This window comes from Chamaea fasciata, unplaced genomic scaffold (genome assembly GCF_029207755.1).
Source record: "Chamaea fasciata isolate MVZ Bird 193981 ecotype frontalis unplaced genomic scaffold, bChaFas1.0.hap1 SCAF_14, whole genome shotgun sequence".
Classification (NCBI taxonomy): Eukaryota; Metazoa; Chordata; class Aves; order Passeriformes; family Sylviidae; genus Chamaea; species Chamaea fasciata.
Window position 1 is genome coordinate 14,050,048 of NW_027094099.1, and position 25,573 is coordinate 14,075,620.

Below are 25,573 nucleotides of genomic sequence, written 5' to 3' on the forward strand. Positions count from 1 at the left end.
CTGTATCTGCAGTATATTCCTTTCCTTATTCCTAAAACTTCAGCTTTTAACTTCAAATTCCTGTCTAATACAGAGCACACAACTTCAGTAAAGGCTAATAAATTTCTTAGTGTGAAAATGCTAAATATGTTACCCCTTTTCCAGTGGGAATAAGCCCAGTCAGTGGTCACATATTTTCCTTATAACTTCAGCAATGGATGAGTCATAACCCAAAATTTATTCATAGGATTTCAGCTCTTTGGTTTTCCACCACTTTTATGGGAGGCTGTTGCAGACTTTCCCACAGGCATTCATTATACTCCAGGACTTGTGGAATAGCCTGCAAATAATGGCTTATTCAGAGTTGCCCTTAACATTTCATCTGAGCACCTTATGTGTCAATTGGGAAGCTGATCCCTCCTAGCACAGTCTCAGTCTGTGTGGTTTGAGGCCAAGTTTAGAAGTCAAGATTCTGGTGCAGACCATTGTAATATTGTACTGTAGATGTTGTAATGTTGAATATTAGGTGAGGATTAAATTAATGTTGAATATTACTGTAATGTTGTAATGTAGAATATTAGATGGACAGAACTAACCCAGCAAAAGAAATATCATTTTGTGATCACTTTTCTTGTTCCTACTCTCCTTAAAATTTTAATTTCCTTGACATAAGCTGGATCTTTTTCAGAGGTAGCAGCCATGACTGTATTCTCTGGAAGATTTTCTCCCTGCAAAAAGGCTGTTTGAGTAACTATTCCACTCCTTCCTGAGTCCCTGCCACCTTGTTGTCAACCCAGGACACAGCAATCTGCAGAGCAGACGTTATTCTGCACCCTGGATCCCGAGATCCATCAGCTGACAGAGTGTTCTATAGCAGCTACCCCAAAATTTTAATTACATTGGCCAGAACACGCAGTCTTCACCAAAAAAATAGACCTCTCCGTGATAATGAAGTGTTCTGTTGATTTTGTTTCAACCCTGAAGCACATATTTCCATAATCAGGATCCTTCCCTCAAAACCTGGCTAAGTAGACAGTCTCCGGTTGTCCCTGATATTTTCTTTACTACAGATTTTTATTGCTTTTTATTACTGGGGGACCATGCATCAATTGGTTTATCATATACAATGACTAATTAAAGCAACATCCTCTAGATGAGTTCATGACACTAACAGTTCTGCTGGGATTTACCTTCTCACTGTTTGATGGATGCTGTGTTGCAGAGATCCAAACTTCCCTTCCATCACAAATTTGGGCTCCTTAGTCAGAATCTGCAGGAGTTTGCTTGCAAAAGCAGCTCCACTTCTTGATGTTGAGTTTCAAGCACTGCCACATCCCATGTTGAGCCCACTCTTCTCCTGGCCAAAGAACAGGCTGCCCCTCATCAGTCATTGCAGTAAAACACCAACTAGAAGGCAGAAGCAATCTCCTCCACCTCCTCCTGACCTGGGACATTTTCTGTTACTAAGAGGATTTGGATGAACATCTGCTATCCAGGGATTTTCTCCAGAAAAAAAGAAAAAAGGAAAAAAACATTACAAAAAATTAAGTTTGGCAGATCATTTTTTCTTCCTCATCAGGGTCTGGCAGTGCTGTTAGGGCTCACTGCCAGATGGGTGGCAGTGATGCACCAGTGAGTAGATACAGGGCTGATCATCACTTCCTTCCACTGTCTGCCATCAGAGTTGCTCCATTAAATGTGGCTCAGGAGCCAGAGCAAAAGCATTAAGCCATCCAGCACTGCATTAAGAACCTTCCTTCAGGAAGTTTTTGTACTGAAACTGTTTTGCTTTAGCTCATCCTTGTAACTTGCACCTCAGTGAACAAGCTGGAGGTCAAAGTAAATAGAAATAGAGATCCCAGACTCTGAGATATGTCTGTATCTTCTCTTCAGATCAGTACCTGAAACCTTTACACACCTTCAGATCTCCTCACCAGGACAGCTTGGATCAGGAGGGTAGGGCAGCGAGTGCAAGGATTGGTTGCACAGAGCCACATGCTCATGGTGGAGGTGCAGTTGGCCAAATCCTGCTCCACAGTTCTGGTACAAAGGCTTTTAATAGACAAGAACAGATTTGTTTGCCTTTGACACACAAATCCTGCCTGCCAGACATTGCGTGGATTGAAAAGAATCACTCACAGAGAGGTGACCCCACTGTGGAATAGAGAGATTTAAGAAATCCAAACTTTTCCACATCTGATCAATGTGACGCAAGTGTCCTTCAAATGCTGCAATGGATCTCTTCTGCATAGCTTTTAATTTAGTAATGCATTTTAAATCAAGAGCAGGCATTTGCAATCAAAAGGAAGACAGGATCAGCTGCCAGATAACTCTGCATTAGCCCTTAGCTGGCTTTGCTGGATGGCACAGAGCTGCGTTCAGACTGATTGTTTTGTTTAAACATTAATGAATTACAAAAACATTTATTACCACCTTGTTTCGAAGTGTATTTGACAGAACGTGATCTGGGGAAGGCATTGGCTGTCAAGAGAAGCCAAACTTGGTTCAAGGTGAGGAATGAACCTCCAAAGAGTCAGCCATGCCTGAAAAATGTTTCTTTTAGCTGCATTTCTTCAATCAGTGATTAGGAATATTTCCTATTAAGGCAGTGTATTTACTTGCTCAGCGTCTGATGCCTTCACTCAGGGCCAGAGATGCAGGGAGCACTGCTGCTTTCCTTCAACCCCTGCTCAGCTGGGTCTTGAACCTGACATTTCCCCAGTCTCCAAACATCCTCAAGCATCATCCTTTTCCTTCAAGAACTCCCTGGGCTGCAAGTTCTGTTTTCCGGCGAGCAGATGTTCCCCATCCTGAAATAGCTCAGCTCATCTGGACCACATCCAGCCGTGGTCAGGCCCCATCAGGATCTCCACAGCAGGACTGTGCAGCCTACAGACACAGCCCACAATCCTTTCAATGGGGTTCGATATGATGCAGCAGGTATTCTTGGGAGCAGCCTCCTGTACCTCTCTGCTCCCCAGGAAAAGCTGTGATTGCAACCAATTTCTTCTGAACTACATCTGGAAAGTAGATAAAATAAATGAAAAATATCTTCTTGAACCTTTGAGCATTATTAGCTAGTGCTATTTACACTGGTAACTGCGTAAAGGGAATAAAATCTGTGGGCCTTCTGCAGCGGGGGCAGTAGAAAAGCAGAGGACAACTGCCATGTTCTCCAGGAGAGTAGTAAGTACAAACTGAGCAGGGTACAGGGAGACTACCCAGGGTGGAAACCCATTTTCTCCTATTAAGGTTGTCACTAAATGAGTCACTGAGACTGTCTTTTGAGGACCCCATAGAAGAAGATATAGTGAAATCAGATTAAAAAGAAGAATCCATCTTTCTCAGCAATGTTAGAGAGATAACTCTATAGAGCAAACTGTCCAGACAAGCCTTAGATTCTCCCTTCTCCTCAAATTTTCAGATCAAGACTGCACTCTTGAGTAAGCTGTCCTTTAGTTAGATGCCAGATCTTGGCTCAGTAACGAAGGAAGTAGCTGAGCTACACGAGGTGAGTCTGGGTAACAGACTGATCCTTTCAGATACAGCTGGGAAAAGCAGAGAGTGAAAGAGATGAAACACCACAAAGAGATTTAGCCATGCTTCATCAGTCTCTCTGCTCCCACAGCTTTCTGAGCATAAACGGCAGCCTGACAGAGCCTCTCCCTACACATCCTGCACCCCGCTTCACTCAGGGGGGTCAGAGGAGTTAAGACATCAGACTTCTGTTGTATTGTTGGTGGCACATAGCTAGGACACGTGCATCCTAAGCTGCTTATGCCTTGCCATTGCTTACGTGCAGGGGATGTGTGAGCAGAGAGGTTGGGAAGGAAAGATGTGGATCTGGTCAAATGAGGGTATGTCCATATTGCCTGAAGTGATGCAAGCTCTTGGGCACAGAATGGGAAAATTGCTGTCCTGCCAATGGGCAGTTTCTGGCTTCTGAGATTTGGAGTGGTTAGGAGTATCTCCACTTTATTGCACGGTATCCCAGGACGACATCAGCTGCCACACGGGCACTTTAAAATCTGTTTCTACACTGTGTGCTGTCTCCACCCTGTTAACAAGCTGACTGTCTCTCTCACTTGCAGGCTTGATAGTCTACTTAGGAATGATGGTGGGCGCTGTCTTGCTGGGCGGCCTCGCTGATAAGCTGGGAAGAAAGCAATGCCTCATCATATCACTTGCAATCAATGCTGCCTTTGCATTCCTCTCCTCCTTCGTCCAGGGATACGGATTCTTCCTCTTCTGCCGCCTTATCTCAGGCCTCGGGTGGGTACCTGGTGAACCTGGCTCCTGTCCTGGAGGAGCCCCAGCACAGCTGGGCAGTGTGGGTGTGTGGGGTGGGACAAGGAAGGCTGCTCAGGAGATGCATCCCTGGTACCCAGCAGGGATGGCATTGCCATTTAGGACGTGTGTCTGTGCTAGCTCACTGTTGACCCTTAGAGCTGTAATGGTGGGAAAGGTTGGTCATTGGTGTCCTTCTGGTACTGCCCAAATTGTGCAGAAATGTGGGTGAGACTGAAAAATGCCCACCTCCAAGGCCTCCAGTGAGACCCTCATCAGTTCCCATTGGCTACCTGTACTTTGGCTCCCAAAAATGAGAGGTCATGAAATAACAAGAGAAAATGTTTAAGTGAAGAGCAGGGTATTACTCTGGGTTTGTACGAACTGTACAGGAAATTCAGCTTTTAGAGTATGAGAAGAATCTTGTTCATCTTTGATGTCTAAGACCAGTCCAGCCAAAGAGAGATTTGCATTTTTCCTCCAAGCCTCACTTCTGAGCAGCCCATCTGTGAGTGTGACCTTCCCTCGTTAAACATGCCTAACCACAAAGATACTAAAGAAGACTCTCATTTTTCCCATGTGCTGTTTTTTCTCTTCAGTATTGGGGGCACCCTCCCCATCGTGTTTCCCTATTTCTCTGAATTCCTGTCTCGTGAGAAGAGAGGGGAACACCTGAGCTGGCTTTGCATGTTCTGGATGATTGGTGGCATTTATGCTTCAGCAATGGCTTGGAGCATCATCCCACATTACGGTAATTGGTGCTTTTGACTTTCTACACCCCCACATTCCTACGCCACCCCAAACCCTTGCACAGCTCTTACACATCCCAACATAAATAGATACCTGAAGTGCTCACAGGTCTCATAAATGGACTGCACTGATGGATATACTAAGGCTGCAGATAGGACTGGATAGGGCTGCTTTCCACCTAAAGCCTCAAATACATCCCTTGAATTACACCGCTGGAGCCTGAGCTCTTAATCTAAATGTCAGCTCATTTGGGGAAAACATTGACTGAGATTATATCGCAAAAATTGATCCAGTTATCAAAAATAAGCAACTTTAATCAGGGAATTACTGGATGCTGTGAATGATAGCAGTGAGGACAGCACATGTGCTTTCCCTTAGCCAAGTGTCCACACTGTCAGGGCTGGGTACCTGGTGACACATCTGCCCAGCATGTGATGGGCTGAAGCCACTTCTGACTTCACCTTAATAGATGCAGGAGTGAAATGAGTTCCCTACCCTCAGCTGGAAGTGGGAATGAAAAAGTAGATGCCTGTAAACTGAAATTTACTTGTGCTCTGAGAAGCAAAATTCTGCATGTCACATGGAATTCCTTGCAATTTGTGTATATAACCTAGGAAAACACCAGAAGCAAGTATCTACTGGAAAAGATTAATTCCCCCAGTATTCAGTGACACCAGCTGTTTGCAAAATTCTGTTTGAGAACAGTAGGACAGTTCACAAAACCCATAAAGGAAACCACTAACATTTACCTATCATTTCATTTTTAGCACATTTAAAGCACATTCACTATAAAGAAATATTCATGCTTTTGATTGACATGACAGAGACTATTGGAAGAAACAGGCAAACTTAATGCAGTGGTTTCAGGTAGAAATAATTCTATTACCTGCAACAACATTTGCTTTTAAAAGCCCTTAGATATTTACATTACAATTATTTTTCAAGTGACTTTTTGCTGCTGTGTTTTTCTAGCTTCTTTTTTGATTTCCAGTGTTCCACCTACTATTTTGGAACTTTGTGAAATCTTTAGAACACCATGACTGGCTCAGATGATACTTCTGAAAAACCCATTGATTGATGATTTCCTTATTATGTGAATAACAGTTTTTATTTAAAAAAAAATGCTTTAAACACTCCTTATGAGATTTGAGCCTAGGGAGAGTGAATGGAGTAATGTATGAGATGAGGCTGTACTATCCAGTTCTGAGCAGGGGAATACCTAACTTGGTAAACACCAGGAAAAAAGCAGGAGAGGGGGTACCTCAAAAGCAGGATTAGGATTTTGATGTTTTTAAGTTTGAACCCCAGCTCAGGTTTTGTATGTCTGGAAAAACAAACAAACAAACAAACAAACAAAACACCAAAAAAAACCCCACTTGCTTTTCTTGCTCACTTCCATGAAATGTGAAATACATACATGATGAAGGAGATGGAGAGAAGCTGTCTCTTATGTGCCTCTCAGAGAAGAGATTTAACCTTTGTAAACCTTTGGTAACATCACTGAGAAGCAATCAGTTATGGCCCTTATTCCTGTACCATCTTCCAGCCTTACTTGCCTACAGCTGCACGGAGCTGTTCCTGTCACTAGGTGATTTTTAAACTCAAAGATAAAAGAAGGTTCTTAAAAGGCAGAGCCTAAGCATGTTCCAGTTTCTGTAATGGACATGAACTTGCTCCTATCAACTGAGCATTTTATCAAGCCTCCAAGAGCCACCAGTACTAAGAACAGCAAACTTTCAACCTGTCCTCACGCCTGGCAGAGCTGCAAAGTTCAGAGCTGCTTTAGTAGAGAAAAACTCAGAATTCCCGGTCAGTATTTTTACTTGTTGTGTCTTGCTGTTTCCAGGCTGGGGGTTCAGTATGGGAACCAAGTACCACTTCCACAGCTGGAGAGTCTTTGTACTCGTGTGCGCTCTGCCCTGTATCGCTTCCCTGGTGGCGCTGAAATTCATGCCTGAGAGCCCACGGTTTTTGCTGGAGGTACGATGATTCATCTCAAACGTAGCAGTCTGATATCAGCAGAGGATGGGCAGGTCCCTAATGTGTCACTGTCTGTCTTTTTTTGTCCCATCAAACACAGAGAACACAAGCTTGGAGGCAAAGCCACTCCTACGTGTCTACACCAGCTCCACAGACTGCTTAAACCCCAAAGATTGCAGACTGTGGGGTCAATCACTGATGATTACTGTGTCACTGCCACATGGGGTACGGAAGGAAGGGAGTGGGAGATGGGAATTTTGTCTGTCCAACAAAGGCACTTTGAAAACATCTCGCAGGGTTTGGGCATGGAACTATTGAATCCTGGTGGAAGAGCAAAGGGCAAAATACATTTCACTGAGTAAAATACTTAAACCTCAGAAATCTTAAGCAAGTACTCTGTGTCTCCACAGATGGGAAATGTAGCAATACATAGTTCCAGCCTGAAGTCTTTTACAGAGCTGGGATGAGAGCCCAGTTCTCATCCATCTCTTCTTCTTTCATCTGTTTTTAAAGCTCTCTCCCTGACCCCCTTTTCTGCCTCAGGCAGTTTTAGGACAATTCCTTTCTCCAGCACAGAGATGCTGCACTCTGTAAATAACAACCATGCTTTCAGCTCTTCGGGTTTCATGCAGCCCAGGCTGTCTGTGCGCTTCTCTACTTTGCTGGACCTCTGGAATTGCTTTCTCTCTGTGCTTTGATAAATTACAGAGCTGGGAGCTTGAACACTTGCTTTCCTTCTCTTTGGTGTTTTCAGATTGGTAAACATGACGAAGCTTGGATGATACTCAAGCAAGTTCACGACACCAACATGCGAGCCAAGGGTGAGCCAGAGAGGGTGTTTACGGTGAGTTGAGCAAAGCCATGGGCTAAGAAAAGCTGGACCTACGCTCCTCAGTGCAGCACAGCACAGCACAGCACAACTTTATTCCTCCTCAGGACTCTTTCAGTGTAATCTCTCCCCAGCAACCAGAAAAAAAGGACTGTGAGAAACATTTTGTGCATTTAAACGTAGATGCCAGTCTGTTTTTCCAAGAATTAGTCAAGTCTGTCAATTGCAGTGAGTACTCTTCATCCCTGGTGTTACTCTGCATCCTTTAGACCAGTGATTTCTCAATCATGCACATGCTTATTGGCTTGCTTTAAGACACTAAAACAAAACAAAATAAGAGAGATATTAGCCATAAGGGAGACCTGAATCACTCCTTTCTCCATTCTGGCTTCTATTCAAAGTCTGATTAAACTTGATGTACTTTCTAATAAGCTTTCCAAGCTCCACCTGCCTCATATCCAGTCTTTAATCTCTCCAAGGGAAAGTGGGATGAGTGGCTATTACTCATTGGTCTGCTGCTTGTTGTGAAAAAGGTCACACCAGTGGAGTCATTAATAGTAAAATCAGAGGAAAGGTTTGTGCTGGGGTTAGCTGCAAATTACTATAATTCAGTTGCAAAATCCTCGTAAGCCAGCCAGGGAAGAACTCTTGATTTATGCTTTTGAAGATGAGAGCACACATGGTTTTAAAGGATGGGAAAAAAGGAGATACTTGTGTGTGAAACATGTATTTTTGATCAAGAAGGAGGACAACACCCCATGTTCAGGAGGGTTGTCAGGAAACTGTGCCCCTTGGGAGTGATCCTTCAAGGAAATTTAAGTCTCATATCTGAGCATGATAATCGTGTGCAGGTTCATGTAGGATATTAATGAGCATGTGGTATTTTTAGGCTACCAACCATTTGAGTAATGCAAGCCCTGATAGCAAAGGTGAGAGAGATTTTTCTTTAAATCCATCACTGGCTTTGCGTAACACTGAGCTGGGAAATGAAGTTCAAATATAAATATATGAATATATATATATAAATCTCACAAAGTAGGGCACTATGAGAGTCTGATTTGAGCAGGAGAATGAAGGAGCAGCTGCACAGCCTCTGTTAGGGCTCGTTACTCGGTGGAACGGAGTCCTGACTGCAGTGGAGGGGCTGAGCCCGGTGTCGCACCTCGAGGCACCGCCTGAGCCGGGATGTACTGACACCCGCTGGCACAGGCGGGTGATCAGCGCTCCTGGTGTGGCACAAACTGTCAGCTTTTGTGTTTTTCTGATAGGCCAGAAGTTGTCAGTTTGTGGTGAGTCAGCTGGTGCGGGACAGTTCCCAGATCTGACATTTAGTGGGTGCCAGGAAGAGGAATGCAGAGACTCCGAAGCTGAGCCAAGGCGCTCGTTCACACTCTGAAATTTATTCTGCAAATTTTCACCTCCTCCATGTGTTTACAAACAGCTCTGTTTTCCTCGAATATGTCCTTTAATTAAAGTTACTAAGCAAATATTTACTGAGATCCATTTGTAAGTTTTCCCAAGCAGTCCAGTTCAGGTATTCTGCAGTGAAAATTCAGACTCTTTCGGTGAAGCAAACTGATTGCATTGTGTGGGCTCACTTGATGGCAGGATGCATTTTCAGCTGCAAAGACTCCCATCCACACATTCATTTGTCATAGAAGTTCTGCCAGTGGTATTTAAAAGATGTTGAATGAGAAATATTCCTGCTAGTTGTCTTAGAAAAATGAAATCCTGAGGACACAGTTTGGGTACAAGTGGCTGATCTTGGAGATAATTTTTACTATGCTTTCTCAGTCCTAATTTGTAGTAGGAATCTGAAGATAGAGAAATAAGGTAGCATACAGGTACATTAGCCAGCAAATCATAGATTGAAGTGAACATGATGTACTTAAAATATTTCATGGAAGAAAAAAGAGAGAGAGGATGAAGGGATGGATGAAAAGAAGGAAGGAAGGCTTATTTCTGTTAACAGTCTCTTGCTGTAATTAAATCAATTAGCTCAATTGCTAATGCTAACTTTCAAGGAAAAAATAATAAGGTCTATTAGGTGGAAACATTGCCCAGAAGCAGTGGAATTTAAATCCACCCAAGATCAATTCTAGAAACCTCTGTCCAATTTTTTTTTTTTTTTCTCCAGGTTTCCTATATCAAAACTCCAAAGCAAGTAGATGAATTTATTGAAATCCAGAGCTCAACAGGGACCTGGTACCAGCGGTGGCTGGTCAGAATCACAACTACTTTAAAACAGGTAAAGACAAGACCAAAACTTCACACAGTGCTCCAGTGCCTCTTTGCTTTAGGTCATTGTACCTTGAAATCCTGAAATATCTCAAAAAATCTTCTGATTTTTGCAAAGAGCTGCAGTCTGACTGCACTTCCTGTGCAGGTGTGTGCCCCTGCAAGCTGCCATGCTGCCAGCCAGGCCCCAAAATGTCCCTGTGATCATCACTGTCATCCAGCAGTGCAGAGCTCCCAGGACCAGCCACAGCCCCAGGTGCTTGGCTCTCCTCCTGAGCAGATAAATATTGATTCTCTCTCCCCAAGCCTAAGTGAAATTACCACCTGCAGTGGAGGCAGAAAGTGTTTGCTCTTTGTTCCTGCTGAGACCAAGTTTCTAAGAATGTTAGATTATCTCCTAGGCTAATTTAACCTTTCACACCTGCTATGCTGCCCACCTAATGCCCATGTGGGACTGTGGAAAACCTTGCTGGAACTACTAGTCTTGAAGGATGAACTGAAAAGAAAGGAAAGTTCTTCTTAATTACTAGCAATGCAGGTGCTATACTATTACTGTACTTAGGTGGCAAGATAAGAGCTTGAGGAGTTACATCCCCTCATGTTCTTGGCAGCATTTTCTGCAAGGAGTCAAGAGCAGATCTTGGTCTGCCTCCTGCTTCACTTCATCCCTACCTGATTTAATCTTATTACTCCTGAAGTGCCAGCTGTGTTTGGGTTTTTGCTCTTCAGAGAGCTTTCAAACGCAGTTTGAAAGCACTCCTGACACCGTACATATATTTGAAAAGATAAAGTTGTCAGAGGGTCTGAGAACAATCTCATATCCACATTTGCTGATATAACCTGAGAGAGACACTGCCTCATACCCAGCCCTAATCATGCACTCCAGCTCATTACAGAGGGCTCAGATCAAGTACTCTGGCACTGAGCTGAATAAGTGATATTTTGTAAGCCATTTACTCGACAAATATAATTTTGAAAAACCACTGAATGTAAGCCACACATCTGACCTTCCCCTAATGAACCCATTTTTCTGACATTAGGTTTATGATGCACTCAGAAATTATGCTGTCAAGAGTCTGCTGGGGTGTCCTGGCAGCTAATTCCTTCTTGTGGATTTGTAGGTCTGGGACAACGTGCTATATTGTTTAACAGCCCAGTACAGGATGAACACACTGATGCTGGCTGTGGTTTGGTTTACAATGGCCTTAAGGTAAGGAAGGTACTTCTTTGTATTTTTCAGGAAACTAAAGCACTATTCAGAGTCTGAACAGTTATTTACACATGTAAATAAACTATTACAAAATTGACCCTGGTCTTATTTTAAAGAGTCTTTGTGAACTAAGCCTTGCTCTCCTACAAATATTGATCATTCTGATTGCTTTATATGAAGTACAAGGTGCCCTGAACAAATTAGGACTTGAGAAGTGGTTGGTAGCACAGTAATAAACTGACTTTCTCACCTTTAGATCTTTCATTTGATCTTGTCCACACACACACACACAAAAGACACAACCCTACCAGATTCTCCGCTCTTCCTGAGTCTAGATCAAAACCACTCAGGTGGTCTGAATCTAAACTACAGGTAAATTTTGTCTAATTTTCACTTGAACTGCACACTTTCAGAAATCATTTGTTTCTGCTCTGCACTGGGTAGCAAAGTTAGCACATTCCTTTATTCTCCAGCCAAGGGGAACTGAATTGTTCTGCTTCAAGTGAAAGAGAAAGGACCTACACGGTTCTGAGATCAGCAGAGTGCTTAGAGTGCAGAAACACTTTGCTCAGTCCTGTGTCAGAACTGAGCAGGAGTTTGTGTCAGACATGTATTCACATTTGGAGTTTAACAAGTTTACAAGCTGTGAAGTGGATCTTTGGAAGAACCTTGTGTCCCTGATGTGTCTCCCAATCCTGCTGCAGTTACTATGGCCTTATTGTCTGGTTCCCTGACATGATCCGGTATTTCCAAGATGAGGCGTATGAATCCCGAGTGAAGATCTTTGAGGAGGAGGAAGTGTCCCATTTCACCTTTAATTTCACCCTGGAAAACCAGATCCATAGAAATGGGGAATACAGGAATGACAAGTAAGTGAACATAATTTGCTTTGATATATTCAAGCTGAAATAAATTTCTAGAAAGCTCTTTCTTTCTTTTCCATTCTCCATCAATTTGAACCTCGGTTGTTCTTCTCTCAGTCCAAATCTCTCAAGTCCCAGAGGTAGTTTTTGACAGACAAAACATCATTTTAATCCTGTTTTTCCACCTCCTTTGCCTCTGTCACTGACTTCTGCAGAACCCAGGGGATGTCTGTGAGGAGTCCTGTTTCCAGCAGCCTTGTGTTGGGAACAGGGCAGCAGGTGTCCACCTGGCAGCCCTGGATGCAGAAGTGATTTCTTTTTCCTTAGCCCACAGTGACATCTACTGGACCTGGGCAGCCACTGGTAATTAAATTGCTGCTGTATTTCCAAAATAAAAAGCAATTTCTTCTTGAAGTCCTCTATATGAATTACCCCAGTCTCCATCCTGCAGCCCATTAGTGCAAGCTGGGCCATGGCCATACTGGAGTTCCTCTCCCACTGCAGTCATTATCTCCCCATAGATGAGTGTGTCACCTTTTATTTTAGTGTTTTGAAGTCAGTGAATTTGCTCCAGCAGAACATCATCACTTTCCTTCCTTTTTTTCCTCCTATTTGTGCTGGACTTGTTATTTCTTCTTCTGTGTCCAGCCTGGACCCCAATCACTATGTTCCACAGCAATGTAAATCCTAGTAATTCCATTACTACTTTTCAAAATCCCAATAAAAGCTGTAATTTCTGTGATCTCATTTCCCCAGGTAGGTAGACCTAACAGGATGCTGCCCCAGCTGCCTGGATGGAGGGAGCTCCTCCCCATGCGGGGAGGTCCCACTGGATGTTCAATGTTACACGAAACACTCATTGTTTTAATTTTCACAGCTGAAACCACATCTCATTGCCCAGCGAGGTTGTTCCAATCCCCTCAGAAACTATTTGTCTCCATTTCCTTGTTATATATTTGATATACATTGGTGAGGGACCCCAACATGTGTCCTCATGTCCTTCTATACACCTTTCCTGCAACCAGGAGCTGAGCTTGATGCAAACCTAGCCCCACAATTCTTGTTCCCCAAAAGAAAGTGGAGAGAAAGTGGACGTTGGTCAAATTTAGGGCTTGGAGACATTTTTCTTATGCCTAGAGGAGGTGCTGAGTTTTCACTAACTTCATTGAGAATTAAGGATACTCAGCACTTTGCTGGATGAAGACATAAAACTGATGTAAATCACTATTCTCCTGCCTTGGCCCTCTCCATTTCCAATACTCAAAACCTCATCAAGCTAAATTGCAGCAATGCCCAGAAGTTATCTCAGTATGGTTTACAGCTGTGTTTTCCTTGCAGCCCTTGGCTGTGAGCTAAAACTCCATGGACCACCAGGCCATTGCTATCTGACTCTTCCAAAGCTGGGTGTTAAGAAAGCAAACTGCGGGGGGGGGGGGGGGGGGGAGGGTTTTGACAGCCTTTGGGAGTAAATACATCACAGGCAAATACATCACTGAGCAAATGCAGAACAGCTTAAGTTTTGCAGTAACCTCTGAGACCCTCTACATGGAGCAAAACACTTGAATAATCTTCTTGTGGTATTTTGTGCATTAATAATTCCTGTTAGTAGGCTCAGTCAAGAGGCCCTGCAGTGCTCATTTAAAGGTGTAAACAACCATCACGTTATGCTGTGTTAAAAGTGCTCAATTCAATTAAGCTGCAGAGTATATGTCAGAAGGTTTGTTTTTTTTTAATCTGGTGACAGTCTTTAACTACAGCAATAATGCTTGTTCTTAATAGCTCCTTACATCTTGTAAACATGCCTGTGCATTACCTAATACATCTTCTCAGTGTTCCTGCAAAATCTCACAGGTAAATCAATATTGTGTCATCTTTCAGGCAGCCAGGTCGGACATGTCACGCTTCCCATCAGAGGAGAAATCAATCACCCGACACAGTTTATTATTTTTAGTGAAATCTGTTTTCATTACATGATAAGTAATAAAGCTCAAACAGAGATGGTTACAAGCAGAACTCAGATAATCTCCCCACTCTCTCCAGAATCCCTACTGCATTTTCACTTTAAAAATCACTTTGAGTTTAAACAACCGTCAGAAGCCTTTCACCAAATGGCTCAATAGGCTCCTGATAATGTCTGGTTTTATTTATGATGGAGGAAGGGTGAGACTGAGGAAGGCAGCAAGGTCAGCTCATGGAGGAAATGCCCTGCATTAAGTGAAATTCTGTCTTCTTCAGACAGACTAGGATGGAACATGGGAGGATTTGGGTCCCCTCAGCTTTAGAAGCACATTTTCTCAGGTGTGGTTATTTTGAGGAATAGAAAAACTGCCCAAATCCTAAAAGATCCTTGTCTCTTAAAAAAAATACCTCTTCAGACCCTTCTCTACTAATAAAACACAGAAGCACCTGGAGGGAGTTAAGCATTCAAGCAACACCTTTTCTGTAAATGACACTAGAAATTAGAATTAGTGCTCTGTCTCTTGAAACAGCCACTGCACATTGTACAGCGTAGAAAATATCTTAAAGCACAGAGTGAAGGTCTTTTTCCTGCCCCACAGATTTATTGGCATGAAATTCAAGGAAGTGAGATTTGAGGATTCATTATTTGAGGATTGCTACTTTGAAGATGTGAGATCCAGTGAGACCTTCTTTGAAAACTGCACCATCATCTCTACAGTCTTTTATAACACCGGTAAATGGAATTCCAGCTGCAGTGTCATCTCTGTAACTAGGAACTATTTTATCAGAAAACTATTTTATTGGAACTGTTTTATCAGAACTGTTTTATCTGCTTTCTGGGAAACAGTATGGTAGGGATCTGTGTGTTTGAGTGTGTGCTGGGTAATGAGAGTGATGCTGGAAGAAAAGAGTGATGCATTTGGAAGGAGACCTCAGGCTGCTCCAGCAGTGATTTTAACCCCATGGCTTCTGGTGTCTCTGGGTGCTATATGGGAAATGCAAAATTCCATGCTCAGGCCCTGACAGGTTAAAGTAATGGCAAAATTCTCAGCACTTTACAGTTCTACTCAGTAAAATTTGCTTAAAATATAATTTCAAGTCATCAGCAGTTGAAGATCATCAGCAGTAAAATAGTCACTAATTTATACAAAAAAGTTCTTAATTTCTATTCTAACAGAAGACAAATGATAACACTATGAAAACCAAAACCTGCATTGCCCTCTCCTTGTGGCATGGGGTTACTGGTTCAGGTGACTCCACAAATAAAAGGGGTTTATGAGCTTGCATCTACCAGGAGCCAAGGACTCAGCTGGAGTTTGCCACTCTAATAAATTTCCACTGAAATAAATATTTCCTGGTCATTTCCATCAGATGATAAATTTCTCTTGGGTCTTGGGTTTGGTCCTTGCTGTTGTATGAAGGGAGTGCAGCAGCCAGGCAGGGTCAAGCCTTTGCTTCTTTCCCTCACAGATCTCTACGAACACAAATTCATCAACTGCAGGCTCATCAACAGCACGTTCATGAAGGAGAAGGAAGGCTGCCACATCGACTTTGAGGAGGACAATGATTTTCTGATCTACCTGGTCAGCTTCCTGGGCAGCCTGTCCGTGCTGCCAGGCAACATCATCTCTGCGTTGCTCATGGACAAGATCGGGAGGATAAAGATGATTGGTGAGTGGGGAAAATGGGTGATGGGGCAGGAGGAGCATAGCCCTGCAAAGAGCCCTGCTCGGTGTGGAGGGCTGGCTGTGTCTGCACACTGGCATGGCTCTGGTGGGAATAAGTCATCCCCGAAACAAAAGGAGCAGAAGGATAAAGACTAGAGGCTGAGGCAGGTGATCTACTCCATGGCAGTGAGCAAGTGACCTACTCCCCGCCTCCTCACCCTGCTTTTCTCTGTGTCTGTAACATTTTTATTATTATTTTGCCTTTTGTGTCAAATCCTGCATGTTTTTCCAGTGTTCAGCAAATCAGGGTCAGAGCTAAAAAAGGATCTCTTGGTCCTGTTGAGTTGCCGCTGAAGTCCAAAGCCTCTGTATAAATAAATGAACATTTTGCTTGTAGCAATGAATATTCACAAAGGTTATTTGATGTGGCAGCTTGACAGCCCAGGAGTTCCCCCTTTTGACTTTTGTCTGATTTTCAAATGATTGCACAAGCAGCTTCAGAGACCATATGGTAAATTAACTGACTATGTCACAGCCAAGAAAGGAGCCACCCTTTAGCATCATGGGAAAAAGTTATCACCTTATCAGCTTTATGAATGCTTTGGGAATTGCTGGTGTTGCAGCCTCCAGGGATCAGACCTCGCTCTCCAGGTACCATGGGAATCATGCCCTGGGGGACAGCCCAAAGGAAGGTAATAAAATCAGGGATGTGGCTCAGGGGTAAGGGATGAATCACTCTCTTGAGCTCCTCTCTCTCCTCTGAGAACAGAGGGAAGGTTTAGCTCAGCCTCACCTTCAGACAGGTTAAAGTAGAGCGAGATGACTGATGTCTCAGGAATGTACACTGAGGGAAAATGAGCATTCATGTGGTGAATCTGGAAAAGACCCAAACAAACCAGAGGGTCTGTGGGAAATAAATGAGAGGAAGCTGAATGAGAATCAGATTGTCCATCCTGCAAACATGTCAGCATTTCAGCATTTTCATCTGGAATTGAGATGACAGCTGGAGCCCTAAATGCTTATCTCTCCTGCAAAAATGAAGAGAACAGGACAAAAATTAGTAACGACATGCTGAAACGTTTCACTCTGGAATTTCCAATTGAAAGAGCCTTCTGGCGTCCCACCTGTATCGCTCTGTCGAACATATTATTTCTGGTCAGCTTAACAGGAAAACTGAATTTCTCCTTTGTGTTACGTGACTCACTGGGGCTTCAGTTCATTTTTATCACATCCTGCCAAACCTTCTCTTGTACCAAACAGCAGATCTCTTGGTGCCCTCATGGTGACCAGCGCTGGGCTGGGCTTTTGCAGCAGGGAGAATATCCACACCACACTGTGGGGTTGTAGTTTGGCCTTGTACCACGGAGGAGAAGTGGACATAGAGTCCTGCACAGCAGCTTTTCATAGGCAGGCCACTGCAATGGCAAGATGCAACATAATGTCCAAATTGAAGCATTTTAGTTATGCTTCAGTATCCAAATTATTTTGGATGGCGCTAAATTGACTCCAAAACCACCAAACGACAGAGAAAATTGTTTGCTTTTCTGGTAATATATGGAGATATTTCAGTGATAACAGAACATTCTGGTGAAAAATAGTTTGATTTTTCACAAATTTCATCTTTCAGGTGAAAATTCCTAATGGGGTAGAAAGCAGTGATGTAGCTATTAATATTTCTGAATGTGAACTGTGCCTAACTGAGCATGAATGCTCTCACATTCTCCCTCGGTGATGTTCATAAAATTATGGCTCCTGTGCAAATGTGCCATGAAATCTAATGATGTTCTTATAATTAAAAGAGACCTCAAGTGCTTCATACAAGTGACTGTAAATTATCCTAATTGGGACTAGAAATGTGTCAAGTGACTTCAATATGATATGAAATGCACAAGCTTATCACTTGAAACTCAAGTTGAAAAAACCTTCACAATGATGCTTCCTCCTTATTGACTTTCATATTTACTTGCCTCTGCTCTTCCTGGGTCCATCTGGAAGTCTGAGATGCTGGAAGCCTGCCTGGAAAAGCCTGTCTTCACAGTCTTTGTGGAGCAGGACTATCAGCAAGATCAGCTGGACATTGAGAACATTTCCAGGCTGGTTTCCAGCATCAGAGAATGACAGATAGGCAGCACCAGGGCGTTTTTGGATTCTCACCGATTTAATTCTTACTGGGATGAAATGCCATCACTTGAAAGCCGTCTTTAACAAATGCCTTTGCTCAGCTGTAGACAGGGGAAGGTGGTGCCAACGTTTTTCTGTTTGTTCTCCCCCTGCAGGCGGCTCGATGCTGATCTCAGCCGTGTGCTGCTTCTTCCTGTTCTTCGGGAACAGCGAGTCGGCGATGATCGGCTGGCAGTGCCTCTTCTGCGGCGCCAGCATCGCCGCCTGGAACGCCCTGGACGTCATCACCGTGGAGCTCTACCCCACGGACAAAAGGTGCTCAGAACACTTCTCCTTTTAGTCCCCACCCTCTACCTAGTCCTCCTGGTTCCCAATGGAAAAAGCCACCCTAGAGACATGTAGGTGGGGGAGCGGTATATTTTTATTTATTTTACTTTCACCAGTCCTTCAGGGCTGTGTAGTTCTGGGTCAGAACAGATATTTGCAAGCCTAATTCTGCATGTGTGACAGGTTGAACACAGGGATCACGTGGACATATGGAAACTATGGGCTGATAAATCAAAGAGTCATAGAATCATGATATCACAGAGTGGCTTGAGTTGGAAGGGACCTTAAAGATCAGCTAGTTCTAAACCCCATGCCATGGGCAGGGGCACCAAATGAAAGATGTTCTCTGTCATTTCCATGGATGTGCATGGAGGTCTGGCCTTTCACACTGCATCCCCAAGCCTCTCATTGTGGCTCATCACTGGGGCAGCCTTCCCCTCCAAAACCTGGAGAAAATCATGTGCACAGAGGGATTTGGGACATGAGGAAGAACAGGAGACTTTGGGACAATGTCCTGCAGTTTAAATCTTTCCTTACAACATCATTATAAACCCCTTTTTACCTTTTCCAGACTGTTGGGGGAAGCCAGAAATGAAGGAGGAGGACTGTGCGTTGAAAGTAGTGTGCTTTTAGCTGCTGGGTGAAACAGGATTTAGAGGAGGGCTGTGGTTGCTTCTCTGGTGATGACCCACTCCAGGCAGCCGTTGGAAGGGCTTTGAGGAGATCTAGAGCAGATTTTGTCCCACTGTCTTTGGGGAGGGCAAAGGCTGACAGAGTGGGCCACTCTAGGGCTAGGGAGAAGGTGGGATGAAAAGGAGAAATGTGTGCACACAGACATTATCCTCATTCACACAGACATGCAAAACAGTTGCATCTATTTATCTACTTATTTATTCCGCCCAGTTTTACCTGCTAGAAGAGTAGCCTGGGCAACATAAGAGCACTCACAAAATTGCCCATCCAAACCCTCTGTGGTTGTGCCAGAACCTCCCTCCTCACCATTTCTGCTTTTCCTCCCCACAGGGCAACAGCCTTTGGCATCCTCAATGGGCTTTGCAAGTTTGGTGCCATCCTGGGGAACTCCATCTTCTCCTCCTTCGTAGGGATTACCAAGGTGGTTCCCATCCTCCTGGCCTCCTCCGCTCTGGTTGGAGGTGGCCTGCTGGCTTTGCGCCTGCCAGAGACTCGAGAACAGGTCCTGATGTGAGCAGCAGAGGCCAGGGGGCTCGTGGGGGGGAGAGGGCAGGTGTAGAAGAAGAACAAAAAAGAGCCATGTCTGGAAAACCCAAAACGTTCATTCTATGCTGTTGTGTCGATACCTCAAAGCGAGACGGCAGAGGGAAAGAAGAACCCGCAGGGATATAAACAAACTCACGGTTTCTGACCTTATTACAGCCCTGACTGGTGCATGCAGCCCCCACACACCCCTTGCAGAGCTTGGGTTCCACCCTGCCTACACTGGGAGCCCTTTCTCTCCCTGTACACCCCCCTGCAAGGACACGAGATGCAGACAGAGGCTCCGTGCCCACGTGTGCCCGCGTGGGATTGACACGGGAGGACAGACCCCAAACCTGCTGCCTCTGCCCAGCTGTGAGACCCTGCCCTGCCCGCCCAGCACCCCTTGGCCACTCACATCAGCTGTGCTCAGACACCCAGAGCATCCAGGGGGAGGCAGGTAACCAACCTGCTGGAGGTGAGCTCCAGCAACAGGGGTAAGAGTTGCAGAGGTGTCTTGATTTTGGGATTATCACTCCGCCCACCTGGAAGAGTGAGAGTCCTGACTTCTTGAGGAAGTGAGGGTGGGTGCTCAACTGTCCCAGAAGACTCAGAGATTCAGAGCCCTTTCCTGTCTTCACTGTCTTGGGCACAGCGAATCACTAGGCACCTTCTTGCTGTGGAAGAGAAATATCTAAATAATTATATATATATATATATATATATATGTATGTATTTACACCTACTGGCAAACGTACATACACCCATTGAAGTGATCAGCTATTTAAACATTAGGATTTTTAATTTCTGCACCCTTAACAGGATTTTAAGAGTGACACTAAAAAACAAATCCCAGTAATTCAAGACTATCAGAAGTCATGCCCAACTTAGTGGCACTTCATTCTTTACATCCAGATACCAAATATTTAAATGCATTAGTGGCTGGGAATATATATTTCTATAATGATTAAGAGGTTTGTTTTTTTTTTCACAGAGGAGAAAATGATATGATATTGGAGCATTCCACAAACCAAATGTGTACATATTATCCAGTGTAAATAGGGGATTTTTGCCTAATACCTACAGTATGGTTACTGTGAATTTACCAGCATTTTAGCCATATTATTTGAAGAATATGATGCTTGATTTTCTAATATACCTGGGTCTCATTGAAACACTGTAAGCACAGTTACTTAAAGCCATTTAACTTGTTACACAGGGAATGCACACAGCAAGCTTTCACTGTACAGAACATTAAATTCCCCATTAAGTGGCACAGTTTAGTTTGATATCCTGTGGAGAACATTTCTGAAATTCGTGTGCCCTTTTTATCACAGCAGTTAAGTCCTGCTGCACCTAGAGGTGAAGTGAGTTGTGTATTTTGGGGTGTGTTTTGGGAAACCAGAATGAAAAGCATCCTGTTCAGTAACACCAGTGCTTACAATGGATGAGATAACACTAACTATATCCTTTCAACAAGCTCAGCAATAGACCAGAATTGATCTGAAACCACCACACAGTGCAGCTAATTTGTCGAACCAGGATATTTTGTGACATAAAAAGGTTTTTTGTACTTTAGCTGGTGATCTCATTTACCTTTTGTTGGATCTTCTTCATTGGTTTTTGTTTGGTTTTGCTTTTTTGGTGATTTTTTTTTTTAAGAAAACCAAGCAAGGCTAGGCTGAAATCCTGCAGGAGTGATGTTTCACACCCCTGCCTTTGGCTGCACAGGCACAGTCCCTTGCACTTTGGCTGGCTGGCACCAGGGCCAGCCCAGACTGCAGCTGTGGGAGTCAGCATGGTGCTGTTGCAGGGGCAGCTGAAGGACTCACGGCATAGTTAGATCACAATCAGCAAATCCTTGCCAATGAGGCAAAAGCCTCTAATGAGCATCACTTTTATCATTGTGTCAGTCAGGGATAATCACTCATGGATCAGCTAGGCTACAATGGGCTGTTGGAGATTTTTGACCTTTATTCTGAGGTTTATGAAATTGATAAAATCACAAGCTGCTGTACTAACTGGGCTTATTATGCATCATTCCTTCATTTTATGGGTAGTTTAGCGCTTTTTTTACGAATTATTTATTTTGTTTATTTGTCTTCAGAACAGCAAGGTTCCTTCTCTAAGGTAGGAGTGAATGTAATTATGTCCTTTGGCAGCAGTTCACAGCTTCTGTTCAGAGCCACAGCCCAGAATGCGGGTTTTTTTCTTTAAGAATATCTGGTCCTTTTGCATGATAAGAAACAGTTTAAATATGTATTTTAACACAAAAGATCACCATGACCTTTAGGTTTCATCCATTTTGTTGGGCTGTGCTTACCAATTACCACATTGCAACTGGGCAGGGGAACAAAATTTTGTTTCATTTTCTGTACTATTTGCTTGTGCTGCTCTGAGGAGCCAGAACCTATTTGTATAAATATTTCTTTTGCATAACATTCCTATTTACATGTCCCCCAATGCTCACAGCAAACCTGACTATTTGTGTTCTCCATTGACATTTTGCAGTGACATTAATGACATCATTTATTTTGCAAAACTTCCCTGTTAACTTTCAGAGAAGGAAGAAACTGAAATCTTGAGGTGATAGAAATGGCAAGGTAATATTAGGAAATATTATCCAATCTTAGAAACCTTTCTTCCTTACAGGACAGCTCTTTCACAGGCTGCTAAACCTCACCTCACAGATCAGCTGGGACAAAGAGTAATAGGAGCTCATTTTCAATGTCATCTGGAAATTCTTTGCACCCCTAAAATCCATAGGTCAGTCACTTGAGGGCTAAGGGATATTGCACCTGTTGGGATGTTGGGACAAGGCTCCTACCCCTGCCTTGACTAGGGAGTTTGTGACCTAAAAGGAGAGAGCAAACACACACCACAGCTGGCATATGAGAGCCTGGGATAAAGGACAGCAATGGGCAGAGAAGGAAGAAAGGAAAAGCTAAGGAGAATTCCCATCACCTAGCTGAGACACCCAGGATTGGACTGAATGGATTACTATTTTTCTCAGCTGAAAGGCAGAGGCAATACATGACTTGCCCTGGATAGTCCTGCTTCTTCAGGGACAGAGAGATCAGGGCAACAGCTCCAGCTCAGGCATTGCATTTGGGACACCTGGGCTGACATCTCCCACCCAATTCATACAGACAGGCTGAGTCAGTATTCCCAATGTGTTTGTTTGCTGTCCTTGCCATGGTGTAATTCAGCTGCTCTCCAGAGCAAAACAGCTGCTGGGTGCAGACCTCTCTGCACTGGCTGGGGTTTGTTTTGGGCTCAGTTTCAAACCTTGGCTACCTGCTAGGCTTAGCCTCAGTCACGGATCCTTGAGCCTCAAGCAAGGGAAGATTTCTCCTCAGGCACCTCCTCTGATGGCTCAGCTTAATTTCTGCTGTTCAAGGGCCAGCACATCTCCCTCAGTTCCCCTGCCCACAACTGCCCCAGTGAACAGTCTCTGTCTTGGATACACTGGACCATCCATGGAGAAATCTGCTGACCACAGGTCCCCGATGGTCTCTGCACAGCACTGTTTCCATGGATTCATGAACTTTACTGCAACAGGGATACAGAGGACCAAGGCAGGGGACTTGCCTTAAATCCCAAAGACCTCTTCTAGAGGACAGCTGGATCTCCTCATGCATGTGTGGCACATAAGGACAGCCACTTAGCCAGGGACATTGTGGCACGGGAAAGGTTAGTCTAGGGGACCCAAACTGGCCTGCTGTGGCTTTCTGTCTTCAGCTCTACAGCACCGTAGTGGGATGAGTCCAAGGCTGAATTTCTGAGCATGCAGACTCAGGCTTTTATAGGAACACCAAGCACTGTTGATATTATTATTAAAGACCAGTGGTATTACAATAAGAGTTCTGCCTCCTTGTATTTCCTGTTGATTGAACAGGTTGTGGTATTGTGGTTTATTTACTCCAGCTGTGCAGGACAGCTCCTGTTGCTGCCTTTGGCTCTGCGACATCCTAGTGGTGGTGGCTGCAGCTTGCGCTGAGTGGGGTGATCCCCTCTTTGCCCATATCAACATCACTCTTCGAAATTCCTTGAAATGCTCTGAGACTTACAAACGGTCGTGTGTGGATCTTTTGGACTATGAAGAGGGTCAGCCTTGGAACACCCATATCCAGTGCCAGAGGTTCTGCACACTGGGAAGTGCTCAGGCATCCTGATGTCCTTCAGTGACACTGGAGAGGCACTGAGGGATGCTCCCGAGCCTGGGTGTGGTCCGGCCCCAAGGCTGGGTTCACACAAGGGCACAGAGCAGGACTGCATGGAGCTGAGCTTTCTGCAGATGTCCAGGTCCCTTCCAGGTCCTGCTTTGAGACCTCCAACAGCAGAGTATACTCTATTCTCTCAAGGAAGACCTAAGTCCTTTTATATTCCCTGCTTATGTCCTTTGACTTTCCAAAGGAGTCACAAAACCTGAGAGGATATTTTTAGGTTTATGTAGATTTGAGCCCTATGCATATTATTTTGCATTAAGTTTTTCCCTCAGTTTCTCACCCTTATATTAGCAAATACTGCTTTTAGGAAGAATCAAGCCTGGGAACTGTGAAGGAAACAAAATGAAATTAATTTCTTTGCTGTATGTGATGCTAGTGCTCTATAAATGTACACACACTGCAAGTCCCACTGTAAATAACACCTGGTGTTTTGCTTTAATGGAAAGTTTCATTTAGATGTTCTGTCAACTCTGTTGTGAAATAGCCAATTCCAGTCCCTTGGTTCCTTTTCTTCATTTAAAACCTTCTTTTATTTTTTTTATTTGATCTGTGTCTTGTCGTCTCTGGAAATTGCAGCTGTTCGAATGGACTTTGTTTTTGTTCTCTCTGTCACATTAAAAGGCTGGAAGAAAAAGAATGGCTCTTGTAGTGTTTGTGTTTAATGTACATTTTGAGCCCTTTCACAAGGGCTCTACTGGGTACCTTTGTACCCTGAGACTGTGGGGGTTTTCTTTGATACTTGCTACTTGTTCATCTTTCCTCTCTCAAACAATCCCAACTCAATTAAGACTGTCTTCTGTCACAATCCTTTCACACCGTGGACTTCCAAACACAGGACATGGGAAAATCTTTCTGGTAGGAGGAAGCATGAAATATCTTCAAATGCTGTGCAAGACCAAAAAGCTAAATTCTTCTTTGTAGCAAGAATGCATCCCCAAAGAAGCACTTCTCTTGAGGCTTGGCACACCATTTGAGCACAGTATAGTCAGTCCCTTCTCGGATGTATTTCTAAGGATGTGAGCTCTTTCTTTTTATTTGCTATTTCTTGTATATATCTAACTGTCCAGGCCATGCTTTGAGAGCAATGATACACACAGCAGCAACTGTGTAGGAAAAGAGCTCATGGCACAGGCAGTGGAGGTTGGCTGACAGACTATGGGGCTTATGCAAGAATTTCTTTATGTAGAACATAAATGCAGTGATACCACTTGTCCTAGGCCTGCTGAAGGGTTTTGATTTGAGTCAGCTTTGGCTTGTTGTTATGAAATTTAAGCGCTGAAAAGTTGTTGGGTAAATCTGTGAGTAGTCCTCTTATCACATCAACTGCAACATGCTAAAGGTAATATTAAAGTGAGAGATAAAGAGCCAGAGAGATTGGAAATGTAATAAAGAAACCATAAAGGTATTTCCATCATTAGGGGGCTAAACCAGCATTTTCCCTCAGCTTGGGTTGAGCGGGGTCCCATAGGACCTGTCTGGGCTGGGGTTCCACTGAGGGAATCAGAGGCAGCAGCAGTCTGGGATTGGTAAGGACTGATCTCAGGTGGGAACAGGTAAGGGCTGGTCTCAGTTGTGAGTCAGTAAGGACTGGACTCAGGTGGGAGCTGCCAACTGTGAATTTTGCAATGCTCATGTCCAACTACAGAGTGCAGAGCTATGGAGTCAACCATCCCTGAGCCCCTGCTGTGTGTTTGGCCTGTAGGAAAACGTGCATCAGCAAACACCATCAGAACGCATTTTCTACAAAGTGAGGTTTTAGATAAAGGTCAGAGATTTGCACTGAAAGCCTTGGAGGTGCTTTTGGGTCGTTCTTACTCCAGGCTAGTTGACATTCTGCATAAGGCTCGAGTCTCAGTAAGCAGAAAAATCCCATATTTGAATGTTCAGACAGGGTTGCTGATAAAAACAGGGCATAAAAA

The 25,573-nt window shown here is 43.9% G+C and overlaps 1 protein-coding gene across 1 annotated transcript in view; it reads left to right on the plus strand.

The window, feature by feature from the left end:
* The window catches only part of SV2B (synaptic vesicle glycoprotein 2B), a 58,151-nt gene extending 33,866 nt beyond the window's left edge, over positions 1-24,285 (plus strand). Inside the window, exons 3-13 of the mRNA XM_066196430.1 lie at positions 4,071-4,251; positions 4,866-5,017; positions 6,863-6,996; positions 7,751-7,840; positions 9,963-10,073; positions 11,185-11,273; positions 11,978-12,142; positions 14,695-14,828; positions 15,566-15,766; positions 18,039-18,198; positions 19,234-24,285. Of these exons, the coding sequence (XP_066052527.1) occupies positions 4,071-4,251; positions 4,866-5,017; positions 6,863-6,996; positions 7,751-7,840; positions 9,963-10,073; positions 11,185-11,273; positions 11,978-12,142; positions 14,695-14,828; positions 15,566-15,766; positions 18,039-18,198; positions 19,234-19,417 (1,601 nt within the window). The 3' untranslated portion in view covers positions 19,418-24,285. The remainder of the gene's footprint in view (positions 1-4,070; positions 4,252-4,865; positions 5,018-6,862; positions 6,997-7,750; positions 7,841-9,962; positions 10,074-11,184; positions 11,274-11,977; positions 12,143-14,694; positions 14,829-15,565; positions 15,767-18,038; positions 18,199-19,233) is intronic.
* Positions 24,286-25,573: the final 1,288 nt, after the last annotated feature.